Source organism: Heptranchias perlo, chromosome 25 (assembly GCF_035084215.1).
Source record: "Heptranchias perlo isolate sHepPer1 chromosome 25, sHepPer1.hap1, whole genome shotgun sequence".
Classification (NCBI taxonomy): Eukaryota; Metazoa; Chordata; class Chondrichthyes; order Hexanchiformes; family Hexanchidae; genus Heptranchias; species Heptranchias perlo.
This window is the reverse complement of record NC_090349.1, coordinates 3,943,694-3,955,942: the sequence shown is the minus strand read 5'-3', so window position 1 is coordinate 3,955,942 and position 12,249 is coordinate 3,943,694. Positions and strand designations below refer to the sequence as shown.

The following is a 12,249-nucleotide window of genomic DNA, read 5'->3' as shown; positions in this document are numbered from 1 at the left end:
GATGCTGCCAATGTCACAGTAAAGAAGGAGGCAGTAGAGAAATTGGATAGAATAAAAATAGATTGAGGAGGTACTTAAACAGTTGGTAGCGCCCAAAGTAGAAAAGTCACCCGGTCCAGATGGGATTCATCCTAGGTTACTGAGGGAAGGAAGGGTGGAAATTGCGGGGGCTCTGGCCACAATCTTCCAATCTTCATTAGATATGGGAGTAGTGACAGAGGACTGGAGAATTGCAAATGTTACACCCCTATTCAAAAAATGGGAGAGGGATAAACCCGGCAACTGTAGGCCAGTCAGCCTAACGTCGGTGGTGGGGAAACTTTTAGACACAACAATCCAGGACAAAATTAATTACGGGCTAATAAATGAAAGTCAGGTTGGATTTGTTAAAGACAAATCATATTTGACTAACTTGATTGAGTTCTTTGATGAAGTAATGGAGAGGGTTGATGAGGGTAGTGCGGTTGATGTGTATATAAACTTTCAAAAGGCATTTGATAAAGTACCACATAATAGACTTGTTGGCAAAATTGAAGTCCATAGAATTAAAGGGGCAGTGGCAGTGTGGATACAAAATTGGCTAAGACAGAGAGCAGAGCGTAGTGGTGAACGGTTGTTTTTTAGACTGGAGGGAAGTATATAGTGGTGTTCCCCGGGTCACTGTTGGGACCATTGCTCTTTATGATATATATTAATGACCTGGTCTTGGGTAGACAGGGTGTAATTTCAAAGTTTGCAGATGACACAAAACTCGGAAATGAAGTAAACAGTGAGGAGGATAGTAACAGACTTCAGGAGGATATAGACAGACTGGTGAAATGGGCAGACACATGGGCAGTAGAAATTTAATGCAGAGAAGTGTGAAGTGATGCATTTTGGTAGGAAGAAAGAGGAGAGGCAAAATAAACTAAATGGTACAATTTTAAAGGGAGTGCAGGAACAGAGAGACCTGGGGGTGCATGTACACAAATCTTTGAAGCCGACAGGACAAGTTAATAAGGCTGTTAAAAAAGGCATATGGGATCCTTGGCTTTATAAATGGAGGTATAGAGCACAAAAGGAAGGAAGTTATGCTAAACCTTTATAAAACACTGGTTAGGCCTCAGCTGGAGTATTGTGTCCATTTCTGGGCACCACACTTTAAGAAGGATGTCAAGGCCTTGGAGAGGGTGCAGAGGAGATTTACTAGAATGATTCCAGGGATGAGGGACTTCAGTTATGTGGAGAGACTGGAGAAACTGGAGTTGTTCTCCTTACAGCAGAGACGGATATGGGGAGATTTGATAGAGGTGTTCAAAATCATAAATAAGGAGAAACTGTTTCCAGTGGCAGAAGGGTCTGTAGCCAGAGGACACAGATTTAAGATAATCGGCAAAAGAACCAGAGATGTTATAAGGAAAAAAAAATTTACACAGTGAGTTTTTATGATCTGGAATGCACTGCCTGAAAGGGTGGTGGAAGCAGATTCAATAGTAACTTTCAAAAGGGAATTGGATAAATACTTGAAGGGAAAAATTTGCAGGGCTATGGGGAAAGAGCAGGGGAGTGGGACTAATTGGATAGCTCTTTCAAAGAGCTGGCATAGGCACGAAGGGCAGAATGGCCTTCAGTGCTGTATCATTCTATGATTCTTTGCTCCCTGCTCTCCGCACCCAGTGATGTGTACAATGAACCTGCTCCCAATGTGATGTATCACACGGAGCTGAGTGTTGTGTACAGGGAACCTGCACCCCACTCTCCCAGTCCTGCTGTATCACAGGGTCCTGTGTACAGGGAACCTGCACCCCACTCTCCCAGTCCTGCTGTATCACGGGGTCCTGTGTACAGGGAACCTGCACCCCACTCTCCCAGTCCTGCTGTATCACAGGGTCCTGTGTACAGGGAACCTGCTCCCAGCTCTCCCAGTCCTGCTGTATCACAGGGTCCTGTGTACAGGGAACCTGCTCCCAGCTCTCCCAGTCCTGCTGTATCACAGGGTCCTGTGTACAGGGAACCTGCACCCCACTCTCCCAGTCCTGCTGTATCACAGGGTCCTGTGCACAGGCAACCTGCTCCCAGCTCTCCCAGTCCTGCTGTATCACAGGGTCCTGTGTACAGAGAACCTGCTCCCGGCTCTCCCAGTCCTGCTGTATCACAGGGTCCTGTGTACAGAGAACCTGCTCCCCGCTCTCCCAGTCCTGCTGTATCACAGGGTCCTGTGCACAGGCAACCTGCTCCCGGCTCTCCCAGTCCTGCTGTATCACAGGGTCCTGTGTACAGAGAACCTGCTCCCCACTCTCCCAGTCCTGCTGTATCACAGGGTCCTGTGTACAGAGAACCTGCTCCCGGCTCTCCCAGTCCTGCTGTATCACAGGGTCCTGTGTACAGAGAACCTGCTCCCGGCTCTCCCAGTCCTGCTGTATCACAGGGTCCTGTGTACAGGGAACCTGCTCCCGGCTCTCCCAGTCCTGCTGTATCACAGGGTCCTGTGTACAGGGAACCTGCTCCCGGCTCTCCCAGTCCTGCTGTATCACAGGGTCCTGTGTACAGAGAACCTGCTCCCGGCTCTCCCAGTCCTGCTGTATCACAGGGTCCTGTGTACAGGGAACCTGCTCCCGGCTCTCCCAGTCCTGCTGTATCACAGGGTCCTGTGTACAGAGAACCTGCTCCCAGCTCTCCCAGTCCTGCTGTATCACAGGGTCCTGTGTACAGAGAACCTGCTCCCGGCTCTCCCAGTCCTGCTGTATTACAGGGTCCTGTGTACAGAGAACCTGCTCCCGGCTCTCCCAGTCCTGCTGTATCACAGGGTCCTGTGCACAGGGAACCTGCTCCCAGCTCTCCCAGTCCTGCTGTATCACAGGGTCCTGTGCACAGGCAACCTGCTCCCAGCTCTCCCAGTCCTGCTGTATCACGGGGTGCTGTGTACAGGGAACCTGCTCCCCGCTCTCCCAGTCCTGCTGTATCATGGGGTGCTGTGTACAGGGAACCTGCTCCCAGCTCTCCCAGTCCTGCTGTATCACAGGGTCCTGTGCACAGGCAACCTGCTCCCGGCTCTCCCAGTCCTGCTGTATCACAGGGTCCTGTGTACAGGGAACCTGCTCCCAGCTCTCCCAGTCCTGCTGTATCACAGGGTCCTGTGTACAGGGAACCTGCACCCCACTCTCCCAGTCCTGCTGTATCACAGGGTCCTGTGCACAGGCAACCTGCTCCCAGCTCTCCCAGTCCTGCTGTATCACGGGGTGCTGTGTACAGGGAACCTGCTCCCCGCTCTCCCAGTCCTGCTGTATCACGGGGTGCTGTGTACAGGGAACCTGCTCCCAGCTCTCCCAGTCCTGCTGTATCACAGGGTCCTGTGCACAGGCAACCTGCTCCCGGCTCTCCCAGTCCTGCTGTATCACAGGGTCCTGTGTACAGGGAACCTGTCCCAGCTCTCCCAGTCCTGCTGTATCACAGGGTCCTGTGTACAGGGAACCTGCTCCCCGCTCTCCCAGTCCTGCTGTATCACAGGGTCCTGTGTACAGGGAACCTGTCCCAGCTCTCCCAGTCCTGCTGTATCACAGGGTCCTGTGTACAGGGAACCTGCTCCCAGCTCTCCCAGTCCTGCTGTATCACAGGGTCCTGTGCACAGGCAACCTGCTCCCGGCTCTCCCAGTCCTGCTGTATCACAGGGTCCTCTGTACAGGGAACCTGCTCCCAGCTCTCCCAGTCCTGCTGTATCACAGGGTCCTGTGCACAGGCAACCTGCTCCCGGCTCTCCCAGTCCTGCTGTATCACTGGGTCCTCTGTACAGGGAAACTGCTCCCGGCTCTCCCAGTCCTGCTGTACCACAGGGTGCTGAGAGTGTGGCTCTGGATGACCTAGTTTTGTGCTTTGTCTTACTTTGGCCTGTTGGGAAGCAATCAGTCTTCACTCTGTGTCTTACCTAACAGCCTGTGCAGGGTTAGGGATCATTGGGTCAGGAACAGCTGGAGTGGGTTTGGCTTTCATCATTGTGTGGTGCAGGATATTAGTAGACTAAGTTTATTTCTGTATTAAACAGTTTTATGGTTAGCATTGTGTTAATAACATTAATTTTCACAAATGGTTCATCTGCTTTAATTTTTTTTCCAAATTTAAGCAGTTCCTTGTCTGTCTTGTTCCAAGTATTTCTTTCTTTCTCTTTAAGCTATCGGATTGTACCTTTAAAAGGATAGCTTTGAATGAGCGTGATGTTTATCTAGGGGTGTGTAGGCTGTTGCAGTGTAGCCTTCCTGCAGTTTAAACTGTGGTGAGAGTTCAGAGTGGGGTGACTTTAGTTGGTTTGTCTCTTGTTTTAAGGTATGATCCGCGGCACAACAGGTGGATTCGAATCCAGTCCCTGCAGCAGCCACATGCTGACCATTGTGTGTGTGTGGCGGGCGAATACCTGTATGCAATAGGAGGCCGAGACTATCACCAGGAGTTAAATACGGTGGAGCGCTACGATCCCCGGTTAAATACTTGGGAATATGTGGCACCACTGAAAACAGAGGTAAGAACAAACTCATACTGACAAATCTTCAGAGCTCCGAATCTGCGGTGTCTGTTTGAAGTGAAATCTGTGTTATTTTTCTGTTCACCTCCCCGCACTCGCACTGTAGTCTTTGGCTGGGAGGGCTGGATGTTCTACTCTTGGGCTCTCAGCAGTGGAATCTCAAGCAGTGGATGGGAGGGGATCTGCAGGAGCAATCCAGGTGTGAGTGTAAAGGGACAGGTGATGAGGGTTAGATGCTGTGAATGGATGGTTCCTTCCCTCCAGGTGAGGGTCAGGGCCTTTAATATTTCAAGAAAAAAAATTCAAACCATCTTAGTTTTGCCAATATTTCTATTTGCTCCCCTGTGGAGTAGGCTCCACTGTCCATTTCAGCTCTTACCGTGGGACTGACACACAGGGGTGACAGAAGCTATGGGCTCCCTGTAGAGCATATCCACTTCTCATAACATTATAAATGCTGAGGATGAACAAATGACCCTTCAGCCCATCCAGGCTCAGCCCCCTGTAGTACTGTAATCGTAGCTTGTTATTCTTCAAACTTCCAATACTTTCACCTCATGATGAAAAGTTAGTCATGACAGAAAGCCAGTTTCCATAACCAGGCTGAGTCCCCTGTGAGTGGAACCTGCACCATTACTTGTGCTATGGGACTCACAATTACCTCCTACCTATGGTGTTTTGCACTGGAGACCATGTGGGATGATGCCACGTTTTCCTGTCTAATCTGAAATGTGATAAATATCACATTGTAAGCCATGATGCTCGGGCTAAAACTAATAGATTTATTTACATGTAAGATAATTGCACGAAAGTAGAAACACAGAGCAAGAAACTAGTAGTGTAACACTTAACACAATTCACAAACTGTTTCAAAATCAAAACGAAACAGTCCAAAATCCTTGTGGTTTTTTCAGTAGCTTTCAGCTGAGTCTCTAGAGATGATGTGGAAGATTGGCCTTGTACAAAGCCCCTTTTAGCTCCCTCTTGCGGTTGAAGCAGGAGGGAACTGGGGACCATGGCAGTTCGTTTGATCAAACAAATTCTTCTTAATGGCCAGGCAGTTGAGATATTAAACACTTCTAACAAGTAAGCAGATACAGTGTGAGCAGTTGTCTCCTGGCCATCTGAAGGGCCTTTTGCTTTTAACACTTGATTTCTTTTATAACAAAGCTCAAACAATGTTCAGGCTAAAACTAATAGTCGGATTTATTTACAATTCACAGTTCTGGTCTCCATATTATAGAAAGAATATAGAGGCAATGGAGAGGGTGCAAAGAAGATTCACAAGGATGATACCAGAACTGAGAGGATTATACTTAATCAGGAAAGGCTGAACAGGCTGGGGCTGTTTTCTCTAGAAAAGAGAAGACTGAGGGGTGACCTGATAGAGGTCTTTAAGATTATGAAAGGGTTTGATAGGGTAGACGAAGAAAAAATGTTTCCATTTGTGGGGGAGTCCAGAACTAGAGGTCATAAATATAAAATAGTCGCTAATAAATCCAATAAGGAATTCAGGAGAAACTTCTTTACCCAAAGAGTGGTAAGAATGTGGAACGTGCTGCCACATGGGGTGGTTGAGGCAAATAGAATGGATGCATTTAAAGGGAAGCTAGATAAACACATGAGGGAGAACGGAATAGAAGGAGATGCTGATGGGGTGAGATGAAGTAGGGAGGGAGGAGGCTCGTGTGGCCTGTTTCTGTGCTTTAGTTTCGATATAACACGATGTAACAAATAAGACAATTATGAAGTAGTAGAAACTAATAGTGCATCATTACACAATTCATAAACTGTTTCAAAATCATTTGAGAAAATTAATTTTGTCTACTCCGCCTGGTTTGTAGACTTGTGTATATAAGCATTGCAGAGAAGGATAGTACCTTGCAATGTTTTATAAATGGTGAAACATTAGAGGAACAGTGAATCAATTTGTGCAGAAGATGATGTGCTTTATTAGGTCCCAGCAAACCGGTTACAAAGGAATTGAGTCAGAGGCCTGGGAGCAGGTTTGCTGGTCTGCTGGGGGAGTTATGTTGGTGTGGAGGAGGGAGAAGCAGAAGGAAAGAGTGGGAAACAACGCAGAGTACATTGTAGTGATGGGTTTATCAGCTTTTTTTCGTGAGATTCATATTCGTGAACTAGCTGGTGTGAGGCTCCTGAAGAACATAGGAACAGGAGAGGGCCATTCAGCCCCTCGAGCCTGTTCCGCCATTCAATTAAACCATGGCTGATCTGTATCTTAACTCCATTTACCCACCTTGGTTCCGTAACCCTTAATACCCTTGCCTAACAAAAATCTATCAATCTCAGTTTTGAAATTTTCAATTGACTCCCAGCCTCAACAGCTTTTTAGGGGGAGAGTTCCAGATTTCCACTCCCCTTTGTGTGAAGAAGTGCTTCCTGACATCACCCCTGAACGGCTTAGCTCTAATTTTAAGGTTATACCCCCTTTTTCTGGACTACCCCACAGAGGAAATTGTTTCTCTCTATCTACCCTATCAATTCCTTTTAAAAGCAAAATGCTGCGGATGATGGAAATCGGAAATAAAAACAGACACTCAGCAGGTCCGGCAGCATCTGTGGAGAGAGAGAAACAGAGTTAATGTTTCAGGTCGAAGACCTTTCGTCATCAACTCCTTTCATCATTTTAGACACCTCAATTAGATCACCCCTTAATCTTCTAAACTCAAGGGAATACAAGCCAAGTCTATGCAACCTGTGCTCATAATTTCAAGCTTTTAGCCCAGTATCATTCTGGTGAATCTGCACTGCGCCCCCTCCAAGGCCAATATTCCTGAGGTGTGGTGCCCAGAAATGAATGCAATACACCAGATGTGGTCTGACCAGAGCTCTGTATAGCTATAATATAACTTCCACCCCTTTGTATTCCAGCCCCCTTGAGATAAGTCTAACATTTCATTAGCCTTTTTAATTATTCTTTGTACCTGTCCATTAGCTTTTAATGATCAGTAATCCAAGGGCATAGGAACAGGAGTAGGCAATTTTATGAATTGTTTTAGCTTGAACGTTATTTGAGCTTTGTTCTAAGAGAAATCAAGTGTCAAAAGCAAATATAAGTGCAACAAAATAAAGTTCTCATAATTATTTGATTAGGTTAATGTCGCAAATAATCCCGTGTTTCTCCTCCACTGTTTGATTAGGTCTATGCCCATGCTGGAGCAGTGCATGCAGGCAAGGTATACATAGCCTGTGGGAGAAGTGGCAGACATTACTTGAAGGAGCTGCACTGCTACGACCCAGAGACAAACCAGTGGGAACCAAAGGCCGATGCCCCTGTAGAACGGGCCTGGCATGGAATGGCTGCAGTCCGAGGCCAGCTTTACCTTCTCGGCGGCAGCAACAATGCCAATGGATACAGGCAGGACATCATGCAGGTGAGCTTTGAGCAAGGAGAGAAATTTCTCCTTCCAGGATTATTTCTCCTCAGCCCCTGAACAGCCAAGATAAATGATTTGAGTGTCTGGAAGTGGATGAGTATAGGATAAAATGTGAATCCCAGTATCATGGCAGGGATAGGTTCAAAGCTGCGACATTCCAGCACTCTGGAGGGCTTCATGGATGACAAAAGCTGCCTTCTTTATGAGGTCAGGGCAATTCTGGCCTCTTGCGCATCCCCGATTTTCTTCACTCCACCGTTGGCGGCCGTGCCTTCAGCTGCCCGGGCCTCAAGCTCTGGAATTCCCTCCCTAAATCTCTCCACCTCTCTCTGTTCCTATAAGACGCTCCTTAAAACCTACCCTTTTAACCAAGCTTTTGGTCACCTGTCCTAATATGTGACTCGGTGTCAAATTTTGTTTGATAACGCCCCTGTGAAACACCTTGGGACATTTTTACTATGTTAAAGACACTATATAAATGCAAGTTGTTGTTGCTGCTAAACTGCGCCTACTGGCAACAGGCCTGCCATCTCGGGCCTGTGTGCGGCTCACCAACCTGGCTGGCACTGCTGCTCGACACAGACCAGCACCCGTCCTCGGGAACTGTGCACATAGTTGCTTTGAAGTTGCACTTGTGACGTCAAGACCATTGGCCCACAAAGTGCCGCACTGCCGGCTTGTACCCTGATTACTTGCACTTGGTGTTTGCCCTATTGAGCCTTTAATTGCTTTTCTCCCTGTTATGTTTGTAAAGGTCTCCTGTTACAGCACCGAGCGGAACCAGTGGGCAACGGTGTCCGAAATGCCCTTTGGCCACGGGGAGCCGGGCATTGCTGCCCTGGACGACAAAATCTACATCCTGGGCGGGAGGTCACATGACCGCTACACGCGCACTGACTACGTCCACGTATACAACGTGACGGAATGCTGCTGGGAGGAGGCGCCCGACATCGAGTGCGCCAATTCTGGGATGTCCTGTTGTGTCCTGACACTGCCGAGGCAGCTTGTCGAGGACTGGGGGATTCAGACGGCCAGAAAGCGTGCCTATCCAGCTTGTCGCCGTGGCCGGCAGGCCTACGCACTTCCTGAAGTGGTTGGGTTTTCCGACTTAGAGGAGTTCAGTTCCAGCGAAGACTGAACCTACGGTTAGGTAGGCCGGACTGTCAAATGTTGCCCATCCTGTGGATATTCGCCGTGTCCCTTTATTTTTTTTCCCCCGTGTTCTCGGCTCCAGCTCCGCTCCTCAAGGTGCTGGCTCGTGCTGGGGGGAAGGGGTCCACAGGAGCAGACAGCCCCCCCCTCCCCCATCCTTCAGCGGGTGAGTCCAGACAGCAAATGTCAACAGATTACAGGACCTCGGGGAGGCATCGCATCTGAACCTGATCCAGTCCTCGTGCTGATGTTTACGCACACTCTCCAGCAGGGATCCTGACTCTCCCTCCGTGACCCTTCCCAGTCTGAGGGCACTGAAGCCAATTGTAAACTTCCAAACTGAGAATTGCTAACTCAGCGCAGGGAAAGGAATGAAATCTGGGGCTGTGTGATTTGCATGACTTAATACAACATCAGTATATCATTGGGGAGCTTCATTTCAACTGTTAAAGGTTGTTAATTTTCTGTTCAGTGCTATCTCATAGAAAGTCCAGCTGTACGTCTGGAGACCTTTCTCGCATTGTGCTCGCTCTCTCTCTCTCCATCCTCCCTCATCACAACCTCTCTCCCCTCCCACTCCCGATTATGAATACTGCTTTGGTCAGTGCTCTTCTGAACAGAAGCTCAGAATGTCATCCCTACATTTTCAGTGTTGAAATCGAGACTTATTCCACACTCTCATTCTTTCCCTCTACCCCAAAACTGTGGAACTCCTCACTTCCCTTAGTCTTCCCTTTCTTCTATAGTCTTCACATTATTAAAAAAACCAAGCTTGGTGTCACAGTGGCCAGCTGTGGCTTGAGGTAGCTCTCTTGCCTTCTGAGTTAGAAGGTCGTGGGTTCAATTCCCACTCCAGAGACTTGAGCACATAATTCAGGCTGACACTCCAGTGAGGGAGTGCTGCATTGTCAGAAGTGCCGTCTTTTGGATGAGACGTTAAACCGAGTCCCATCTTCCCTCAGGAGAGGAGGGAACCCGAACCCCAGTGAGAGTCCAGCAGAGAGCATTTGAAGAGGAGCAGGGGAGTTCTCCTGGTGTCCTGGCCAACATTCCTCCTTCAATCAACACCTAAAACACAGTATCTGGTCATTAACACATTGCTGTTTCTGGGATCTTGCTGTGTGCAAATTGGCTGCCACATTTCCTACATTACAACAGTGGCTACACTTCAAAAATACTTAATTGACTGTAAAGTGCTTTGGGACGTCTTGAGGTCATGAAAGGCGCTATATAATGTAAGTCTTTTCTTTATTTAATTGCCAATTCCTGATTTAAACTTTTCTCTTGCACTCGTCCACACGGTGGAGCCTTCCCACCACCTTATTGTTTTTTCCAATAAATTCGCAGTGATGAAATGAGTGATTTGACCTTGTCAGTTTCCCTACCTTAGTCCAAAACATTAAACAGCATTCTAATTGATCTTAATGTCAATCTTCTCTGTGCAAAATAGTTGTTGTAGAGTGAGAGTAGTCACTTATACCCTCCTAATATCTCCTCCTTTGGCTCTGCATCCATTTTCCTTGCATCTGTTAAGTGCCTTGGGATGTGTCTCCATGTTAAAGGTGCTGTATAAATGCAAGTTGCTGAGGTGGGATGGTGATGATGTATATATATTTAATTTATTGACGTGTTTTGAGGGGCTTATGATCAGTGAGAGCACTGTCCACACACAGTTTATTTTTAAAATTTGTACTATCTGTGAGCGGCCCCATGGGAGACCCACTAGCATTGTTTTTCCACATTTCCCTGTAGAAGTGTCACCTCTCCTAGATTTTCCACGAGTCGCATGGATTTGAGGTCCATCTCACAGTCCCCCTTAAATGTGCTCCAAGCCAAGCCTGTGAGGTGACTGGCAATCTATCAGCTACTCGTAAAGTTTGATTGATGTACGTTGAGAAGTATCTGACCAGGTGAACGTGCGGGGTATTTGTCAAAATCTAAACTAGTTGGGGATCCGGTAAAGGATAATATATATGACAAGAGTTCGTAAGAATCTTGAAACAGTGGAGCAGGCCTGTGTATTTTTTAGCTAATGCATGTTATTTGTTTGAAAAGAGCTTGCTAAATGTGTGATGTTCGATTTATCAAGGGTTAATCAGCCAGTGATGCCATGAATATAATTGGAAAAAAGTTTTCTATAATTCTGCAAATCATGAAGCTATTGCTGGAGTGTTAACATGAGCGAAATTTACTCTCCCATTTACAGAGCTTTCCAATTTCACACATTAGAAACCGCACTCACTTATATTACTTTAAAAATGTAACCTATTCTGCTGTATGACACTCAACAATAAACATAACTTCATATGTTTAAATGGATTTTCAATCTGCCTCATTCTTTGTGATCCTTAAACTGATTCGCAATATTATCTCGACGCTAGCATGTCCAAATAAACAGCATTATCTTGCAAGTGAAGCCGTTCTTCTGTCTCCAAATATGCTTAAACTCCAAGAGTTTGGGGGGGGGGCACATTGCCTCTGGCCGCCAACTTGGGCATCGCCCCTGGACCTCACTGGGCACTCGGGCAGGCCCCCAAACCTAGGCAGGTTTCGGAGACGCCATCTCTCGGAGAGGCCATCTCTCGGATTTCAGTACTTCAAAGGTTGACACATATGTTCCTGTGAGGCCCAGGCCCAGGCCGGTAAAACTGAAACCAGGAGCTCCCCTGTGTTCTGGAATCATGGGCACAGACCCACAACCCATCACTGCTTAATGCAGCATTCCCGAGAGTGGTCCATGGTTGGGGTCAGTACCCTCCAAGAATGAGCGGATACAAGATGGAGACCGGAGGCAAACAGCAACTTCGAACTAGTTTATTGTTGGCTGTCTACCTGCTGTATAACCAGAGACCCCACTGTCAGACATTCAGAGTCCTTGTACACCCCTCTGTGGCTCAGTGGGTATCCCTCTCACCTCTGAGTCAGAAGGTTGTGGGTTCAAGACTCACTCCAGGGACTTAAACACACAATTTAGGTCGACACTCCCAGTGCAGTACTGAGGGATGAGATGAAAACTGAGGCCCCATCTGCCCTCTCAGGTGGATGTAAAAGATCCCATGGCACTATTTTGAAGAAGAGCGGGGGAGTTCTCCCTGATGTCCTGGCCAATATTTATCCCTCAACCAACATCACTAAAACAGATTATCTGGTCATTATCTCATCGCTGTTTGTGGGATCTTGCTGTGTGCAAATTGGCTGCCACATTTC

At 47.5% G+C, this 12,249-nt stretch overlaps 1 protein-coding gene across 5 annotated transcripts in view; it reads left to right on the top strand.

Annotated features, from left to right (window-relative positions):
* The window catches only part of klhl22 (kelch-like family member 22), a 62,720-nt gene extending 51,363 nt beyond the window's left edge, over nucleotides 1-11,357 (top strand). For all 5 annotated transcript variants that reach the window (XM_068005462.1, XM_068005461.1, XM_068005463.1 and 2 more), the window contains 3 exons: nucleotides 4,297-4,489; nucleotides 7,654-7,887; nucleotides 8,645-11,357. In XM_068005462.1, coding sequence (XP_067861563.1) covers nucleotides 4,297-4,489; nucleotides 7,654-7,887; nucleotides 8,645-9,028 — 811 coding nt within the window. In that variant the 3' untranslated portion in view covers nucleotides 9,029-11,357. The remainder of the gene's footprint in view (nucleotides 1-4,296; nucleotides 4,490-7,653; nucleotides 7,888-8,644) is intronic.
* Nucleotides 11,358-12,249: the final 892 nt, after the last annotated feature.